General features: G+C 33.8%; 3 protein-coding genes and 1 pseudogene across 5 annotated transcripts; 2 read left to right on the forward strand and 2 right to left on the reverse strand.

The window, feature by feature from the left end:
* Positions 1–742: 742 nt before the first annotated feature.
* On the forward strand, positions 743–6277 carry LOC133680415 (pheophorbide a oxygenase, chloroplastic-like; annotated as a pseudogene).
* Positions 6278–6669: 392 nt separating this feature from the next.
* Positions 6670–7384, reverse strand: LOC133680412 (uncharacterized). The gene has a single exon (XM_062103343.1). The coding sequence runs from the start codon at positions 7334–7336 to the stop codon at positions 6761–6763; it is 576 nt and encodes a 191-aa protein (XP_061959327.1). The 5' UTR covers positions 7337–7384; the 3' UTR covers positions 6670–6760.
* Positions 7385–7494: 110 nt separating this feature from the next.
* LOC133680414 (uncharacterized) lies at positions 7495–11259 on the forward strand. 2 transcript variants are annotated; one of them, XM_062103347.1, is made up of 6 exons: positions 7495–7643; positions 9251–9401; positions 9548–9620; positions 9759–9824; positions 10139–10205; positions 10917–11259. In XM_062103347.1, the coding sequence occupies exons 2-6, from the start codon at positions 9370–9372 to the stop codon at positions 10988–10990; spliced, it is 312 nt and encodes a 103-aa protein (XP_061959331.1). In that variant the 5' UTR covers positions 7495–7643; positions 9251–9369; the 3' UTR covers positions 10991–11259. The 2 variants fall into 2 exon arrangements, with proteins under 2 accessions (XP_061959331.1, XP_061959330.1); XM_062103346.1 differs by lacking the exon at positions 10139–10205.
* Positions 11260–11949: 690 nt separating this feature from the next.
* Positions 11950–14969, reverse strand: LOC133680413 (protein disulfide-isomerase 5-1). Of its 2 annotated transcripts, none has more exons than XM_062103345.1 (5): positions 14696–14969; positions 14542–14600; positions 14292–14467; positions 12423–12528; positions 11950–12074 (listed from the first exon to the last, which is right to left on the reverse strand). In XM_062103345.1, exons 1-4 carry the CDS (start codon positions 14807–14809, stop codon positions 12434–12436), a joined length of 444 nt encoding a protein of 147 aa, XP_061959329.1. In that variant the 5' UTR covers positions 14810–14969; the 3' UTR covers positions 11950–12074; positions 12423–12433. The 2 variants fall into 2 exon arrangements, with proteins under 2 accessions (XP_061959329.1, XP_061959328.1); XM_062103344.1 differs by having other exon boundaries at positions 11950–12266; positions 14696–14968.
* Positions 14970–19776: the final 4807 nt, after the last annotated feature.

Genomic DNA, 19776 nt, shown 5'->3' on the forward strand with positions numbered 1-19776 from the left:
GTCTTCTATGAGGTTAACTCCAGATTCATGATCAGAATTATCGGTTTCAAAGGTTAACACGAGTTGATTTTTTTTTAAATTGATTCATTTTAATTTTATCATTTAAACTTTTTCTTGCTTTTTTTTTGGATTATTTCTGTCTTATACTCATGATCATGAAATTTACGAGTTCACCTAATTTAACATGGCTTTTTTTTTAAAAAAATTATTTTTGTTCATATTTTTATCTTTCAACATTAAGTTGTTTGATAATTTAGATGAACTCAAGTTTCATTTTTTTTTATCTCTTTTTCATTGTTATTTTTTTATCAAATTTTTTTTATTGTTGTTATATTTTTATTTAAATTACTAATTGAACCCATGACTAGACTAGGTCTATGATTTTTTTTTATCTTATTATTGTTTTTACATTGAAAAAAAAACCCAACCTTGACCGGGCAACAATAAGCCTGATTGAGGTTCACATAAAGTAAATAAGTAAATAAAATTAATAGAAGCATGCATGTTAATTTTTGCTTCAACTTTATTTGTTTTTGTGTTTTAAAACCGTTTTTGAAAAAAATTAAAATTTTTTTATTTTTTTCCTTACTTCAAATTAATATTTTTTTAGTGATTTTAGATCATTTTAATGTGCTGATGTTAAAAATAATTTTTTAAAAATAAAAAAAATATTATTTTAATATATTTCTAAATATAAAATACTTTAAAAAATAACTATAACCAAAATAATTCAAAGCTATCACTTCCAGATTTCATGTCCATAATCAAACTAGTTGAGTAGAGTTGGACACTTCCAATTCCACATCCCGAGTGAGTTGATTAACAACCTTGTACGCAGACACCTCCCTCCCTCTCTGAAAAACAAGAAACCTCAAAAACTGTATGTAATAAACAAGGAAAGAAAGATCATTTTAAAAAATAAAAATGGCACTACTTCTCTCTACCGCTTGCATCTCCAAATCTTTGACACAAACTAATCCAACAACCCCCTTCAATTCCACTCCTTTTTCACTCACCAAAACCTTAAACACAAAAGAACCAACAGAAGAGCTCTAAAGACCTCTCCTTTACATGTAGCGGCACCTCCTCACAGTCACCACCATCTTTACGAAAAGAAGAAGAAACAGAGTACAGAGTTGATGATGAGAGTGGAGAGGAGGTTAATGATTCTAAATTCACTTGGAGGGATCATTGGTACCCTGTTTCTTCACTTAAGGATCTGGACCCTCTCCTGCCAACCCCATTTCAGCTTCTGGTTCGTGACCTAGTTCTTTGGTTTGATAAAGCTAATCAAGAATGGGTTGCTTTTGATGATTAATGTCCCCATAGACTGGCCCCTTTGTCAGTAAGTTTGCAAATTTATGTTTTATTTTTTTCCCTTCTCTTAATTGAAGTTGTTCTCTGTTTGCTTATTCCATAACATGGAGAATTTGGAAGCTACCCTGTGGTTAGGTCCCTTTTGTGGTTTCTTGGAATGTCTTAATTGAGTGAAAAAGTTGAATCAGGTTACATTTTCTTGAGACTGATTCATGTTTCAAATCTAATCGTGCATTCTTGTTCGTGAAAAAAGCTAAATTTGGGGCTAAGATTGTTTGATTGGGTTGTACATGGGTTAGAGATACATATTTGAAAGTTATGTTTGCTGTTTCTTTTGTTCTTTTTTTCCATGTTGTCTTAGACTCTTAGGAAACAAAACTGAAAATTATTTTGTCCAAGTAGATGATTTTTATAGATTCAATTTGACTTGGTAGGAAGGGCGGATTGATGAAAATGGGCACCTGCAATGTTCATATCGTGGATGGTCATTTGATGGGTGTGGATGGTGCGCACAAATTCCTCAGGCTATGCCTGAAGGCCCTGAAGCTCATGCAGTCAAGTCTCCAAGAGCTTATGCTACCAGATCTCCTACAATGGTGTCCCAAGGTCTGCTCTTTGTTTGGCCAGATGAGAATGGTTGGGAAAGAGCTCAAGCCACCAAACCCCCCTTGCGATTGATCCTTTCTTATTTCAATGTTTGATTTATAGTTTATATAATGATCGAATTATCTAATCTGACAATGCCACACACTTATAATGATGTTTCTATGGTAATTGTTTAGGTTACCTGCTGACTTAGATAAACCTGAGTTCTCAACGGTGATAATTCAGCATGATTTGCTCTACTGTTATGATACCCTCTTGGAGAATGTTTCTGACCCTTCGCTCATTGTTTTTTCTCACCACAAGGTATAAAGATGTGTCTAATCATCTTGATTGAAGATTTGTACTTTTAGCTCTCAATAGATTCATAGCTTGCCTAAGATTTGAAGAATTCACCACATAGTTTAGGTAATGCCAAGTCTCAATGTTGCTAAGTTGAATCAAGGGCAGTATACAGTGCCAGGAACATCTGTCGTTTGTATAATGTTTGGCTTGTTACTTGCATATTTGTCAAAGACATCAATTTCACAGTAGTTATCACATGTGCATGTATATTTCTTGATGGAGATCTGCTAAATGTCCTTGCGAGTAGTCATTCTGGAACCAAAGGATTGATAGAAGAAGCGTCATGAATTTCATGGTGCTTCTGGAATCTGGATCATTTTATGCCAACTAGTTTTTCATGTGTCAAGTAAGCTTTTTGTGAAAGATTGAAAGGGGTTTGGCTCAGGTCAAATTAGTAATTTTAGGATCGTTATCTTTGTTTCTGGTGAAAAATTAGTGCTTTCTTGATTTCAAGTTGAAAACCTGACTGTGGGCAAGTCTTGGCCATTTGCAAGGAGAAAACTACACACATGTTCGTGCAGTTTATGCCTGGGGCAATGTTGTTATAATCCTAATGCAAATATGTCAGTGAAATTTATGCATGTCGGTGGCAAATTATTTGTATACTAAACCATATTTAGCTTTTCTTACTTGTGATTTTGGCAGTATGAAGTCTAAAATTCACAAGGATATATTGCACATTCTGATGTTTTAATCTGGAGTACATTGTTTAATGTGGGAAAAGTTGTTTTTGGGGTTCCTGGTATATATCAGTGCTTGAAAACTTCTTCCCATATTTGTTACTAATTGGGATAAATGAATCCACAGGTTACAGGAAGGAGAGATAGAGCCAAGCCTTTTCCGTTTAAGGTGGAGTCTAGTGGCTCCTGGGGCTTTGCTGGAACCAATGATGGGAACCCACGGATCAGTGCTGAGTTTGTCGCACCTTGTTACTAAATGAATAAGTTAGTATAATTAGGAGAAAGAATTGCAAACGTCTTCAATGAACTTTTTGGCACCTGCTTTCAAGGTTTCATTTTGACAAAATGTTCACTTATGTGCTCTATTGTTTCTTTGTGGGGGACCTTAGTAGTTTTCCTGTTTTAACAAAAAAGTTCAAGCTACTGTAATTCAAATTTTCAATAAGAATATCTGGAGTTTATTCTTCAACAACCTCCTCATTTCATCACTTGAGGTCTGGTAAAGAAGCCCTCCTTTGTTGTGAATACAATTTGGTGTGGGTTTTTGTATGGTGAATGCATCTCCTCACTCCAGCTTATGTTTCTGATCATGGAAGCTTTGGCATTGTTCATGCTCCAAGGATATTGAGAGAAACTTGTATTCTGGAGTATGAAGTGAATAGCAAATGAAAGTGCATGGTGGAATTGTTTATTCTGACACCAACTGTTGTTCAAGGATAGTAATTATCTATTTTTCCTGTCCTGAATTGTCTAGAACTCTTCCAATCTGTCATCCCTCTCCAAGGAGCTGTTGATTCTAGAACTTAGTGATGCTTGTTTCGTTCCAGAGTGGAGATAGACACAAAACTTCCTATTGTTGGTGATCAGAAATGGATTATATGGATTTGTTCCTTCAATGTGCCATTGGCACCTGGGAAGATCCACTCAACTGTTTGCAGTGCTCGCAACTTCTTCCAGTTCACAATGCCAGGGTTAAACTAACTTTTTGGTTGTGCTTATGTGTTCTATCTTGTGGCAAGTACGTTGATGTTTATGTTTTTACCATGATATAGCCCTATCTTGCTCTATTATCACACATACTGTACTTTCTACTTCTTAAAAGTTTCGATTTTATATTTTCTCATCATATTTAGGGTATAAATTGGCTTCCTTATCTAGTGTAATAACTATCATGTTAGCTCCCTTTGGTCTTCATTTTGATGACACCACCTACATGATCTGACAAATTATTACAAATTGAGAGGTTCGCTCCCATGTCAATTTTTGTAGTTTCTCTCCAATGCATCTCCACATCTAGGAGAGATTATGATTTTGATATTTACAATTACACAGTGGCTGTTTAAAACCAGCCACGAGTCTTTCGTCCATCATATCAGAATTAAAAAATATGCTCTTGAAAATGGTTGGTAAATAGCATTTGTTTCATGCATATAACATTGTGATTTAAATCGTAGATTGTCCCATTGCCCTGTTATAGTCCTACTAGATTTCATCATTTCAGATTCCTTTGTGTTTAATGCTGCATATCCTGTGTTATGATTGTACTAGTTGATTCTATCCTGTCTGATATAGAATGATATTTTGATGAAACGTGTCCTTTAGTATGTAGAGAAAGAATGCCATCATGCCCTATGCTTATGGATCTTTCTTTTCATTTTTTTAGATATATGGTATTTATAAGAGGTAACAAATTACAAGCTATTGAAGCATGGCTACCCTGCCCCACAGAAAAAAAAAGGTCAATGTTTCCCATGCATATGTTCAAGTTAATTAGGAGCAACATTCTGTTTTGGAGCAGTTTCAAGACATGTGTTGTGAGATATAGAAAAAGAAAAAGGAAAAGAAGACTTCTATTGTAAAATGTAAGTTTGAGACTAGAGAACAGGAGATAAGCTCTCTAATATTTGAAAGGTGTTTGGTTGGAGGTCAATTGCCATCAATTTTGCTGGCTGCATATATTGGTAGTCGAATTCAAAATCCCAAAATTACAGTGGCTTTCATTGTAGGGTGGATTTCACTCCATCCCACTTGAATGAGAAAATATTAACAAGATAGGATGGATCATTCTTAAGTTATGAATTGTCTATATATGCTACAAAATTTATCATACTTGATCATTGCTTACTGTGAATGAGCATCTTTTTCACCGCACTAGTTTTGCTTTCTACTTGAAATGTTCTATGCCAATGCGGGCAATCAAATCTATATTTGATTTAAATTGGTGTCATCCTCATCAAGATCAAATCATTAATATCAAATTGAGTTTGTGTCAGGTGGTTCCAAGATGGCATGAACATTGGACTTCAAATAAGGTATATGATGGAGATATGATCGTCTTTCAGGGCAAGAGAAGATATTTCTTTCACAATCCATGGGAGGTCCTGCTGCTCATGTTCACACACACTCAAGCAGATCGCTTTGTTTTGGCATTTCGTAGTTGGCTGAGGTGACATGGCAACAGTCAACCCGTGTGGTTTGGGTTCACCGACCAACAACCTTTGCCGTCAGCAGTTTTATCAAAACACGAGGTACGAAACCCCCATCCTCCTTTCCCTATCCCCTCCAGTGGCAGGACCTTTTTTGATTTGTTAGAACACAGAAATAAGACACACAAACACACACACACGCAAGTACTCCAAAAGCAATGCACATGGACGTGGAATAATCACTGAAACTGACAGAATTACAGTAATGGTGTTAGTGAGATGGCAGCGATATCATAATGAATTTCCCACTGCAGCTATTATCATCTTCCCCTAAAAACAAAATCTTCTCGTACTTTCATATAGTATTGGAATGTTATCACAAGGTGTACTTTTCATGAAATTGTTGGCTTCTTCAAAGAAACGAGTATAGTTCACCAAATTTAAACGGCTCTGGTGTGTATCAATCAAATCCTGCAGGTATCGAGGATTGAACTTATTCCTGATACTTCTGGTTTACTTCACTTATTTTATCTTGCAGGTGTTGGATAGATTTGAGCAACACACGCAAAAGTGCTCGTCGTGTAAAAGGGCTTATGAATTCCAGACACTGCAAAAGTTTTTAATAGGTGCAACTGTTGCCTTCTGTGCAACAGCTGGAATTCCCTCAGATCAATTTCGAGCTGTTTTGGCTGCCCTTGCACTAGTCAGTGCTGGCCTCGCTTACACTTTGAATCAACATGAAAAGAACTTTGTGTTTATTGATCATGTACATGCTGAAATTGATTAGAGAGAAGATTGTGTTAGCTAGGTGACCTTGTACATGCTGATATAGTGTATAGTTTTGATGTAGCTTATAGCGTTCAAGACAAAAATAGATGTTCTCAAAGGTGACTGTTCGAACGTGTAGCGTGATGCGTTTAGCCTTTGAGATAGCAATTCTAAAAATAGGTATTTAAAAAAAAAATACATTTTAGCTTTTTTTTAATTAAGGTTTGATTAACCAAATATTTTTAAATATATAATGTAGTGAAAATCCTAAACTCCAAAGCTGTTTATAACTTGAAATTGATTTATGGATGAAAAACTAAAACTAAACAATACTGTAATTACTAAATGAAAAAATCGAATTAAAACTCCTGAAGAAATTCTAAAATAACTAGAAAAAAAGGGGATCATGATCATTATTAAATATATAATAGTCGATTGTATTAGAAATCTTTGTTAATGTAATCAATCTTCTTTTGCCTATGGGGTTGCAACTATTTTACATAAAGAAAGCAGTGTAGAAACTTTGTACATGCTGAAATGGATATTCGAATAATGAAAAATCTGAAAATCCAGAGCGCAATGACAAATTACACAAATAATAAGATTATGATAACTAAGTGGTCATTGGATTCTACAACCACCAGATTCTGGCTCACGACGTACGTTGCCATAGGCTGAGAGTTCAACAAAATCCATGTCACGACCTGAAACCCGACAGTAGGAACTTCTTCGAATGAGCTCAGCTCTAGATAGCTCAGTCCGGTTTCCCTTAGAACGATTGACTGTTGCCTGCAAAACCTGACAATTTTCCAGGGAGCTTTTTCCTCCCTTAGAGTAGGGAACGATGTGGTCATAATCATGGCAGAGGCAGCCAGGACAACCCACGAGCTTTCTAAAGACAATATTACCAAGAGGGTCGCGGCGCCACCGATCTGGGTCTCGGCCTTTGACCTTCTCTGCCTTTTCCCAGCATTGCTGCTTCACGCTGTAAGGGAAACTCCTTGGTTCATCAAAGAGCTCAGACCCTGTAGTGAATGGGGACTGCTGTTCACTCACCACTTCAAGGTTATCGACAGTAGAGGCGGAGGAGCTAAGCGTGGATTTTCGTGACCTGGGTGGAGATGGGCCGGATCTGGAGGGTCTGGATGGGGAGGAGAGGCGGCTTTGCCTTTTGCCAGTCTCTTTGCTCCGCCTCATCCTTCCAAAAGAAGTTTCAAGTTTTGATTTCTATTTTGTAAAATGCCAAATATGTGATAAGAACAACCCAAGTATTTTAAAACCCGGACCGGAGGGTTGACCCAGGAACCTGATGGACCGATCCGGGTTCTCAAAAAACCCCTGGTATTTTTATTTTTTTTAATAAACGGCGCCATTTTGAATCAGGGATAATAAAATCCCTAATTCCCAAAACAGGTAGCCACGCAGAAGAGAATTTCCCCTCTTCCCTTCACCCAATCTGCCTTCCTAATCCACAACTACTGAGTACTGACTTTTTCAATTTCAGGCAAGATAACATCTCCCTTCTTCTCCTTCGCTCCAATGGTCTCAACCCACAGTTTTTACACATAGATTTTTCGGGTTTTTTTTTTTTTTTTTTTTGTTGAAGGCTTAAATCCTTATTTTATTGCATATATATGCATGGGTTGATATTATTTGGTACATGACATCTCTATATTCCGTTTTTTATCTACTAAACTGAGGAAATTTAGGGTTTTGGTTTAATGGTTTTTTATGTACTGAATTGAAGAAATTTAGGAGTTCTGTTAAATCTAGGATCTAGATATAGTGATTTTATTCTATGGCATCCCCTACTTGTTCCTTTTTGCTCAAATCCCCTGCTAGAGTTGACGTTGCGTGCGGAGATTTATCTTGCCTGAGAATGCCAACACTGATGCTATTTCTGCTGTTTGTCAAGATGGGGTTTTGACTGTTACGTTGAGAAATTACCACCTAAATTGACTACTGAGGTCAAGATTGCTTGAAGAGGAGGAATATGTGTAATGTGGGTTATTCTATAATGAGGGTTGTGATCTGTTGGGAGTTTTTTGTTAAGCATGGAATTTTTTTAAGAGTGTTTGTGTTTGAATTAGTTTTTGATTACTAAAAATTATGCTCGTCCAAATCATGGCATGGGATATGAATGTAGTAGCAATCTATTGATAAAAAAATGTCCTGCTGTTATTAACGTTTGATTCAAATTTTGCTTTTATGGACACCGAAGAACTCAATGCATTTATTCAACCAAAGTGAAGATGTTGGTTTAGAATTTATGTCTGTGGAAACTTTGTTTTAAATTTGAATGTTTTAAATATTTTAGAATTTATGTTTGGTTTGTATTTTGGATATGGAATTAAATTTGTGTTTTTGGTTTATAATTAGGTTGAGTGGTTTCTATGTGTAATTTACAATATTTAGAAAATGAATTAAATGTGCTGGTGAGGAAAAATTGATGATTTGATTTAGTGAACAACAAATTCGTTCGAGGCTGTTTTTTTTCAAGTTGGTTATGAACTTTATAATGCTGTTTTTTTTTTTTTGGTTTTCCAAGTCGACCTAGGTCAAGTTGACTCCCGATCAGATTTAAAACTATGCCTAAGTATGATTCATTTATCTATAACATAAAAATGGTTAAATTATAAATTAGTCCCACTTGTTTATAAAACGAATTAAAAAATTTCTCTAGTTTCAAATATTAATTATTTATTTACTTTCATTCATTTCATGTCTCTTTTAATTTATTTTTGTTAAGAAATAGAAAAGGTAAAAAAATATATAGATGTTATTAAAAGATTGATAAGAAAAGAAGATATTTTTTGAAATCAACTAATATTAAATTTAAGTAGTCAACACTGAATTTAAATAATTATTTTAAAAAAATAAAGGGACAATTCAATGTATTTTGAAAAACTATAGAGACTAACTTATAATTTATTTTTGAAAAATGATACTTATTATATTAAAAAAAATTCTACATAATCATTCTGTTTTTTTGAGGTCAAAGTTCAACACCTAACGAGCAACGCACAAAGATCCACTAATTATTGAAAGCAGGGGCAATATGGAGATTGCATGAAGGTTAAATCAGTTAATTTCCTGGATATATTTGCGCAGGCAGAGCATGTGAACAACAGTTTTTATCAAAATCGTGGCCTGAAAAGAAGGAAAAAGAAGAAGAGGAGCAGGGTGCTTTTAGTCTAGGGTTTTCAGTGACTCCATAAGGTAAATCAAATATGGATCCTCGATACACCGGAGAGATACTCAAGTAAGCATTGAGATCTATTCAGTTTTATTTTTATTTTTGATTTTTAATTGTAGTTGCATCTCCATTTCATTTAATGTTACGAGGAGTAGATTGTTATTGAAATTAGTAATTGTGTTTTTTTATTTTTGTGCGTGGGTGTTGTGTAGGCATTTAGAGAAGCAGAATGAGTTATTAACGAGCGCTTATAATTCAATGTCACATGAATTGCACAAGCTCCAGGTTTTTTTTTTTAAAAAATTATATGTATATATGTGTGTGTTTGTGTGGGTGTGTGTGTACATACATATACACGTGCACACGCACACATATTTTATTTTAAATTCTAAACTAGACATCCTAAATTTTGATGAATTGCAGGTAGAGGAGGAAATGCTGATGCGCAAATTTTATGATCTCATGGCTGCTCAAGGGATAAGTAAAAAGGTATTTTGTTTTTGTTATTTAATTATTAATTTGCCTTTGCTTTTTTCTATACAATCTGTATCAATTGATTTTTGTTCGATTGGGTTTAGTTATCGGATCAAAACCAATGCTCTAGAAATAGTTTACTTTAGTTTAATTTGTTGTGGGGAATAAATGAGAAAATGGTTAAGGTGGAGTTGATTAACTGAATTTGTTTTTTGCTTGAATTGTCTGGCTCTCTGCTACTTTCTGTAAATGTCTTCTTTAGATATTTTGGTATGTTTTTGCTTTCATAAATTGTTTTAATTAATCAATAAATATCATATTATATGTAGTGTTCTTTTCTGGCTGTCAACAAACTTAAAAGGAGTGAGAATGAAGAAAGTGAATTGGTGGAAGCTAGTAAGAACCTTCAAGTTTGAACTTCACAAATTTTTGTTCAGTGTCTTCCTGCTGTATGGGCGCTCTGTTTAGTGTCGGATACAAATGTGGTTGCCCTACTAGTCTTTCTGTTTAACCAGTAAGTATAGGGTTGCTAGCTTATTTGACACCCCCAAAACCACGGTCAAAAGACCTCTAGAGCTTGTAGCATGCGGGATAATAAATGAACTTGACATAATGGCAGAACTTGATACTTTGTTAAGGTTCCTTACCCAAAATTGTTAGCAGCTTGTAAGCAGATGGAAACATAAGCAAAAGAAAGTTAGACCGAATTCTATACTTGGCAATGTCGGATAGATTAGTTCATGCTATGTTTTGTGCACTGCAATGAAAATCTCAAGCACTCACGGTCAGGGCTTTCAAGAATGTATTAATGGGATGCTTGTATAGCAGCATGCAAGAGAACGCATTTATATTGAGTTCAAATAGTATTTCAGCTGATTGTTTTTTCATGGATGAGAAATATAAAAATGAAATTGAGCATCAAAGGGTCAGATACACGTTGTTGATGTTTTTATGTCATCATAGGAGGGTGAAGGCAGTGTGTTCCTGGTCAAATTTCCCACCGGTTCATTGTTTTTTGGTGTTTTGATGGTCGCTTCAGTGTACAAATTTTGGCTTAAAAAAGGAAATGGAAGTTCATATAATTTTTCATGTCATATACTTTTGCAGAAAGAAGGCAGCAACAATGTTTCGGATGGTGGCCGAACAGGACAGTCCACTGCATCACTCCCAAATACTGTTGATATTTCTGATGGTGGCATAGATAGACACTCCAGTGCAGTAGTCCCATTTACAGCTACTGATGAACAGATGTGAAGATATCAAGGTTGCTTAAATCTCTGTTTCATTAATTCGTGAAGGTCTTTTTCTAAGAGATCCTTTTGTTCTACCTAATATAGCTACGAAATGTTTGATGCTTTATGGAAAAGGGGATCTCATGTAGCTCAAACATGATAAAATTGTATTTCTTACTGATGAATGACCAAATTCTAATGAATATGTGTGTTAGCTATCTGTTGAATATTCCAAGGGTGCAGTTGCTGTTCTCAGTTTTCAGCCTGGCCTTTTCTCTCTCACCTTTACCTATCTCAGGGTGCGAAAAGACGTATGATTATTAAAATTCGAGTATTTAATCTATTGGATAAATTTTACTCTTCAATTTTCATAATCTCAGCAAAACCTTTAAACTGTGTTTATTAAAATTCGAGTATACTTTTGAAAATAATTTATTGGTATAAAATCCACTCCAGATTCCCTGGTCTCAACAAAACCTAGTGCGACATTGTCATTATATTTTGAAATTATGTATTTTTTATTTTTTTCGTCCGCGGTAAGGTGTCCTGTAGTTAATTCGTTGTTAAAAGTGCATCCTTCACATCAACAACATGGTGTATTTAAAAAATAATAATAAATATTTTTAGATGGATTGTTGAGCTCAAAATTGAACTTGAAAAATCAAAGAAACAAACGAACCTCTGGTTAAGGTTAAGTAATAATCTTATTGAAGGTTAAAGCATGACAAATCACTAATTTTAAGTGAATGCCTTTGCTAAAAGGATTCAAAATGGGATTTATATAGCTTGGATGCTCGGTTCTATATTTATGTTATGTTTATGTTGAATGCTCCATCACTAACTCCGCTTGTTTAGAAGGGAAAATATGTTACCAATGACACGCTAATACAATTAAACTATTCAAGACATTATGTTGAAATTCCTGTGTAAGGATGATATAACTTCGCAATGGATCCATTATCAGTGCCTACAAGTTTTTGTTATATTCCTGACTGGGTTTCCATCCATTGTTCACAGCTTAATAGACCTCCTCCTACAAGATGACAACCAAAATGGGCATATTGTCAAATATTATCTGCTACAACGCACAAGGTAATCTGAACTGGGGCGTTTGCAAAATCAAATTTATTCCATTGTGAGGCTCCACTGCCCCTAATGGATGTCCACAACGTCTCTGGATAAATCACTATGACAAACAGATGAAAATATTGAAAAGGAGATTTGCCTGCAAAATTTGAATGAAAAAAATAATAAACGGTATTAAATTGGCTTTCCCTAGTAACCTTAACATGAGGATTCTTTAGGGGGGAAAAAAACAAAGAAAAACAGAAAATTCAAGCCCCTTAAATTGAGAGCACACTGAAGTGAGTCTGGAGTCTACCTTACAAAGGTTCACAAATCTTTATCATAGCCAAGCTGTGCTTTAGCTGCTGCCTTTTCTGCTTCATCTAAAACGAATGCTTTAAGAGATTCAACATCTCTTGGCCCTGTTTATTTCAGTAAGAGGCATAAACACTTAGATCTTGAAGTTGTGGTAATATTATAAACCATTGGTTAAAAGCATTTCATCGCACCAACTAATACAAAACTGCCAGTGAAAAAGATGCCAAATGCAACAGAAGCATGGTTATTGGTTTCTAATGCTGAAAGATATATAAAGAAGTTGAATTTAACTTCATTGAATCATTCCTGAAAACAATCCATTATCCTATGAATCTAAACACACATAAAATAGTAGAAACAAAATGTCAAGCCTTCCCCTATGTTGAATCTTAAAACAAAATCCAAGATTTTGCATTCATGGCTAAACTGACAAATAACCTAATGCTACAAGCATCTTTATATTTAGGGAAGATCCCAATAGATTTCAACAATAATACATACAAATTGCAGATCACAACTATGTCCAGAGCATTGCATCTCCAATATGATATTTTCACAATAGCAAGCAACCAAAACTAACCAAAACCACATACTAAGCTCAGGAAATACACATTCATTATTTTGAACAGTTTATACCACCAGCTAAATGCAAAACTATAAACTGTTCTCTATGTTCCTGCCCATCTGGACCGCAACTATTATTGCTGGCTAAATCAAAGGAGACTTGTTAGTTTTGGGATCATGCATCTTAGTCCATTCATTCTTGTTGATCTTCTTTTCATTATCATTTCATTCTCTTTCTTTTCTTAAGCAAGATCTGTCTTTGTTAGATTTAATAGTCTTTTCTTTAATTGGGTTCCTTACCACAAAGTTAAGTTACCCAAGTAATCAATTTGAGAATACAAATCGCATTATTTTCTTTCCTCTGTTTTTTCTTTACCTTTTCACAAACACTCTTCCATTCACATACTGAGGTCTACCCAAATAAGTGATGAAAATACTTTGAACCAATGTCTATCATCCAGACAATTACTTTGCAAATTGTGTTTGGAGATAGTTCACTAAATATTCCTTCAATAACTTCACATTGAACTCAAACTCATCTATACATATTTCTATCAGCAAGATATCCAACTAACTTTTGAAAAGGCTCATAAGCGTATCATTCATTGTTTAAGTGTCAACATATCAGCTGCCCTCTAGCTTAATGGAACAAGTATTGACCCTAAGGCAACACCTGAAATATAGGCAGCTCCAAGAAAACACCTCTCTCATCTTTTGCAGTTGCATCATTAAAAATAGGCACCAGAATTTTCCATAACCTGGATCACCCCATTAGAAAATTGAAAAGCAGTTGCATAACCAGTTGTTCCATAACCTGGATCACCCCATTTGAAAATTGAAAAGCAGTTGCATAACCAGTTGTTGAAACTTCCGTCACAAAATTAGGATGGAGAAAATGAATGCCAGAGAAAATTGTGAAAAAAATTCAAATCATGCCACAAGCAGCGAACTCAAAACCACATGCCTTCATATCTCAAGAAGCGCCCATCACAACTCAAAGAAAACCCAGATGGGAAAATAGATCAAGTAGCTGAAAAACTAAAATTTAGCCATTCGCTGAATATATGCATCTTTACCCTATAACAAACCCAGTGACACAACTCATTTCGTCAACACATTCATAGCAGCAATGCAATGCCATGCAAGTCAAGTCTATCAGATCATTAAGCAACACATTCAAGCACATTAAGCAAGACCGAAGCACACAAAAAAAAGTAGAGTAATTAACGAAAAGTTCCAAAGTCTCATGCTTTACTAAATAAATTCCTCAGAATGAAAAGAAAAGTAATTGAAGCAGTCAAACCTTGATATTTAGCAACTTCTTCTCCATCAAAAAAGAGCTTAAAAGTAGGGTAAGAGTGGATATCAGCTTTAGAACAGACAGATTTGCTGGCGCCGCAGTCCACTTCTCCAACCTCTATTTCATCTTCCCCCTCCATTGCCTTCCCAACCTCTTCCCACAAGGTCCCCAAATTCTTACTGATAATAAATAAATATAAAATTAAAATATAATTATAGTATTAAGCAAAGGATCAATAAATAAAATCACTTACCAATGCTTACACCATGGAACACAAAATTTGACAAACCATGCCGTGTCTTTCTCCTTCACCTACATACATAATTATTATTGTTATTATTTAAATAAAACACATAAATAAACCCAATTTAATTATTATTAATAATAAAAGAAAGAATTAGAACCACCTTGTCAGAGAATGTTTCAGGAGTTAGGGTTATAACTTCAGCTTTAGAAAGGAAGAGGGAGAGAAATAATGATAATACGATCCAAATCGAAACCGAACGGTTTAGGTTTATCATAATTCTTAATCTTAGCTGATTGATGATGATGATGATGATGATGATTTTCAGCTCCTTGGAATTGTCTTCGTTATCATCACAGTAGTGAAGGAGATCTTATGAGCAGCTGCGCGAGGAGGGAGAGATCTGTTGTTTTCTCTTTTACACCGGTCGGTGACAGACCTTTTTTCTTTTTCAAGAAGGGCCTTATTTATTTCAGCCCACAAATACAGGCCCAAAACAATTGTTATCTGCCAGATACAGGGAAGCAACGAGAATTGACGGGTTGAGTTTTTATGATTTCTATATCATATTTATTATCAATTTTGAGAGAAAAATTAGATATTTATTATTTATTTGTTTCCGGTATTTATATAGATATCATACTATTTATCATTCAATATAAATTAAAATAGGAACACGCATATATATAATGATAAAATTATAAATATTATAATACACACATGTGTTATTGTGTCAATATGATAATATGTATATATTATATTAAATTTTAAAAAATATAAATGTACTATATATATATATATTTACATGATATTATACATGCCTGAGTTTTTAGTGTAGTAATAGACACAAATTACTATAAATTGTTATAGTGAAATTATTATTATTTTCTTTGATGAAAAAAATAGATATCTTTGTTTTAAGAGTAATTTAGTCTTTTTCAGTAACCTATTAGTCGTTAAATGGTTTTCAATGGTACATCTATTTTTTCACTTTTTTTTAAAATAATAAAATGACTTATTTACTTTTAAGATTAAAAAAATTTAAAACTATTAACCAAAGATATCTCAGTATTTTCATTATTTAAAGAACAATAAAAATATATTTTTACCATTGGCATTAGAGAACAATAGTTCTTATGCCCAATGGCATATTTTTCCTTTCATATAGGTTTTTTTTTGTTCATTCAAATTCAAGAAGGGCATTTTGCTTTTTTATGTTGATTAAATATTTTTTAAATTTAAAAAATTGTTGGCGCGTGCTCTCCATATGCTAGCACATATGAGGTGGCTATTCCTTTTAGGCAGCATAGGTGGCGCCAAAACCATAGTTATTAAACCCGGCTGGGGTTAACCCGGCCAAGGGGCCGAGTCTTGGGTTTCATGGGTTAACCCGGGTCAACTCGGGTCAACCCGGGAAAATTTAAAAAAAATTAAAGTTTTAATATTTCATATAAAAAAATTCATATAAATATAGATTATACATATTATAAATAATGAAGTTTAAAAGGATTTTTAAAATTTTTTTTATTCCACATTAAAAAGATATTATGTTAAGTTTTTAAATTGAAGTATTTAAACTAAAAAAGTTTTTTATCCCACATTGAAAAAACATAATTTTTCCTTGGAAACATATAGTATATATACTAATAGGTTTTAAATCCCACATTGAAAAAACATAACTTTTTTTATAGGAACATAAAGTATATATATGAAAGGGCTTCAAATCCCACATTGAAAAGATATTATGTTATCCTTTTAATTTGAAGTATTAAACCAAAAAGTTTTTTATCCGACATTGAAAAAACATGATTTTTTTTTGGGAACATAGAATATATATACTAATGGGTTTCAAATCCCATATCGAAAAAACATAACTTTTTTCATGGGAACATAGAGTATATATATGAAAGGGCTTCAAATCCCATATTGAAAAGATATAATGTTATCCTTTTAAGTTGAAGTATTTAAACCAAAATGTTTTTTTTTTATCTCACATTGAAAAAACATGATTTTTTTCTTGGGAACATAGAGTATATATACACTAATGGGTTTCAAATCCCACATCGAAAAAACATAAATTTTTTCATGAGAACATAGAGTATATAAACGAAAGGGTTTCAAATCCCACATTGAAAAGATATTATGTTATTCTTTTAAGTTGAAGTATTTAAATCAAAAGATTTTTTTTATTCCACATTGAAAAAATATGATTTTTTTCTTGGGAACAAAGAGTATATATACTAATGGGTTTCAAATCCCACATTGAAAAAATATAATTTTTTTCATGTGAACATGATTTTTTTCTTGGGAACATAGAGTATATATACGAAAGAGCTACAAATCCCACTTTGAAAAGATATTATGTTATCCTTTTAAGTTGAAGTATTTAAACCAAAAGTTTTTTTATCATACATTGAAAAAACATGACTTTTTTCTTTGGAACATAGAGTATATATACTAATGGGTTTCAAATCCTACATTTAAAAAAAAAACCGAGTTTTGCCCGGGTTCGCCCAGGTCCCAGGCCGACCCGCCGGGTTGCCCGGGTTTGGCCGGGCTGTTGCCACAACTGGTCTTTTATTAAACCCGGATCGGTCCAGCCATCGGGTCGACCCGTCAGGCCGGGTCGGGTTTAATAACAATGGCCAAAACTGCTCTTTTGTTGTGTCGTTGAAAACACTATCACTTCCTCTTCCTTCTAGTGTGATGTGTGATGGAGGTGGATAGGTGGTTTGTGGTGATCCTTTTTCCCTTTTCTTTTCTCTCTTCTCCCCTAAAAAGTACACGTTAGCCTTCTTTGTATATGATATTTCAGTTTTAGTCCTTATTCTTTTGATTTCTGATTTTTGTTCTTAGCACTTTTATAAAATCTTGTTTGTTTTCAATTTGTCATTTTTTTGTCAATTAGGCCTTTATTCTTTTGACTTCTAATTTTTTTCTTTACTTTTTTGTTAAAATTTTATTGGTTTTCAATTGCATTCTATAATCAATTTTTTTGGTGTATTATTTTTTTCAACATGGTCATCATTCTTTTGATATTTTTTTTTTCATTTTGTTAAAGTTATTTTTCCTTTTTAATTTAACCCTTCAATTTAAAATTTTTGGTTGCCCTCTAATTTATTTTTTATTTCAATTTTCACCTCATTCTTTTAATTATATATATTTTTTATTTTAGATCAATTTATGTAATTGATTTTTTTCAATTTTATCCTTCAATATTTGATTTATTGGGGATTGGACTTTATAATTATTTTTTATTATTTATAGTGCTTCCAATCTAATGACCCGGGTCATGAGTTTAAAAAGTTAAAGCGAATCAATATTTTTTAGGTCATTTTCTTTTACAATTTCATTGTTTGATATTATTTTTTTAGAAAAATATTGCATTTGTGGTTTTTTTCAATTTCTTTTCTATCGAGTTATGCTGGTCTTATGACTCGGGCTATAGGTTTTGCAAGTTAACCCAAGTTGGATTGCCCTTTATTACATAGATCATATGTCTATCACAACATCTGTGATTCCATCGATAAAAAGTAATTTTGACAAAAATTAATGTCTAAATACTGATGAAATAATCCATTGGTAAAATAAAAGTGATTTTTAGAATGGTAACAAACTAGTTGTAGAATATTATTGTCATGGTACACTAGTAATTAAATCACAAAAGTTATTGTATTTCCAAAGGACGAGTTGTATATTACGTTGTTCATTAGTACATCATGTGAATTAAGGCATTTACACTACAAAAAAAACTAAAAGATCTTAGTCATATACTCTAGATTATGAGTGTTTTTAGTGTGAATTAGAGTAGTTCTTATCGAGGAGGAACTAATTGGTTCTTGCGATAAGTTGTGAGCAATTTGCTTTTTGCCATTTTTTCATGGTGTGCGTGGCGTGCTTTGAGTTGCTGGTTGTTTGTTGTCAGGGGTGTTTGGTGGGCTGTCATTCTCCTGATTTATTTAGTATGAAGGGGCAGGTAGTTAGATACAAGCCTTACATGCGATGTACCTGGTTGTGTGGTTGTTCTTGAAAGAATGTTGGTCTAGTGTAGTTGGATGAGATTTTGGTTGATTTTGCATGGAATGATAGTAGTTTTTTTGCTGTTTCTCTTCATTCTAGGCAAATATAAGTGCTCTGTCACTGCGCTGAGTTGTTTTTTAATTATTTCTTTTGGATTTTGTCGGATTCAAGGGATTGTAAATGAATTTTACGTTTGAGATTGATTGGGGCAGTCATGGTTTTTTTTTTATGTACTGGTTTATATAATTCATTCTATCTCTTGAAGAGTTAGGCAAAGTTTATGTAGTTTCACTAGCAATAATTTTTTTGTTTGTTGGGGCATTTTCCAGCGGTCTGGTTGTCTGGGTTGGGTGAGTCTGTTTTGTTCTCAGTGGTTTGGGATTTTAAGGTGTTAGAATCTCTGTGTTCTGGTTGGGTTCTTGAACATCGCTGGTGCTATTTCTGATGTTTATTTGTTTTGCAGTTTGGCATTGGGGTGTGCTTATGCTCTAGTGGTTGTTGCAGTTCTTAGTTAGTCAACGATTTTTGTACTAACCAGGTTGGTTTCCTATGCATTTTGATTTTGTGTTACGTTGCTTGGTTTTTGTTTGGTTTATTTGATTTTTTGAAAAACTTGGAGGTTGATATTTGTGATTGGAATGCATGATTTTTATTATAGGATTAAGCAACTATTTTGGATTTTCTAGCACTTGAGTTGATATGTTTCTTTATCTTTGATACATGCCTTATTTATCAGGGTTTTGATTGCTTCATGTTGTTTTAGGGATGCTTTGATTGCTTTGTGTTTTTTTAGGGATGTTTTGATTGTTAGTGTTCATGGGCTTGAAAGTCAGCCAAGTCCACATGACATGAGTCTAACATGTTTGTCAGACCCAAAACCCTTGGACTTAGTGGTTTGTCAAGTCTAAAGTGCGTAGACTTGGTAGGACAATCAAGTTCACAGTAACGTGGGTCTGGTATATTTGTTAGATCCAAGTAATGTGGGCCAGACATGTTTGCCATACTCATATAAAAAATTGGTGGATAACACCGTTTAGAAAAGATTTGGTGAAATAGCACACTTTTACCTTGTCGCGCTTTAAAATAACGACATTTAGTAAATGTTGTGCTTTTGAAGCGCAACAAGGTGAAGTTCAATTATTTGGCTTAACCGGTCAGTCAGTTGGATCCAGTTGCATTAACCAGTTGGTTGTTTCATATAAAAACCATAATTTTATGAACTTT

This window comes from Populus nigra, chromosome 19, assembly GCF_951802175.1.
Source record: "Populus nigra chromosome 19, ddPopNigr1.1, whole genome shotgun sequence".
NCBI lineage: Eukaryota > Viridiplantae > Streptophyta > Magnoliopsida > Malpighiales > Salicaceae > Populus > Populus nigra.

Bases quoted from the DNA above. Each gene is read 5' to 3' on its own strand.
- LOC133680414 (XM_062103346.1), top strand. From the start codon at position 9,370: ATGGATCCTCGATACACCGGAGAGATACTCAA. The intron at 9,621-9,758 runs GTTTTTTTTTTT...GATGAATTGCAG, and splicing joins ATGAATTGCACAAGCTCCAG to GTAGAGGAGGAAATGCTGAT. The intron at 9,825-10,916 runs GTATTTTGTTTT...ATACTTTTGCAG, and splicing joins CTCAAGGGATAAGTAAAAAG to AAAGAAGGCAGCAACAATGT.
- LOC133680412 (XM_062103343.1), bottom strand. From the start codon at position 7,336: ATGAGGCGGAGCAAAGAGACTGGCAAAAGGCAAAGCCGCCTCTCCTCC.
- LOC133680413 (XM_062103345.1), bottom strand. From the start codon at position 14,809: ATGATAAACCTAAACCGTTCGGTTTCGATTTGGATCGTATTATCATTA. The intron at 14,601-14,695 runs GTGGTTCTAATT...TTATGTATGTAG, and splicing joins CTGAAACATTCTCTGACAAG to GTGAAGGAGAAAGACACGGC. The intron at 12,529-14,291 runs GTTTGACTGCTT...TGAAATAAACAG, and splicing joins AGAAGTTGCTAAATATCAAG to GGCCAAGAGATGTTGAATCT.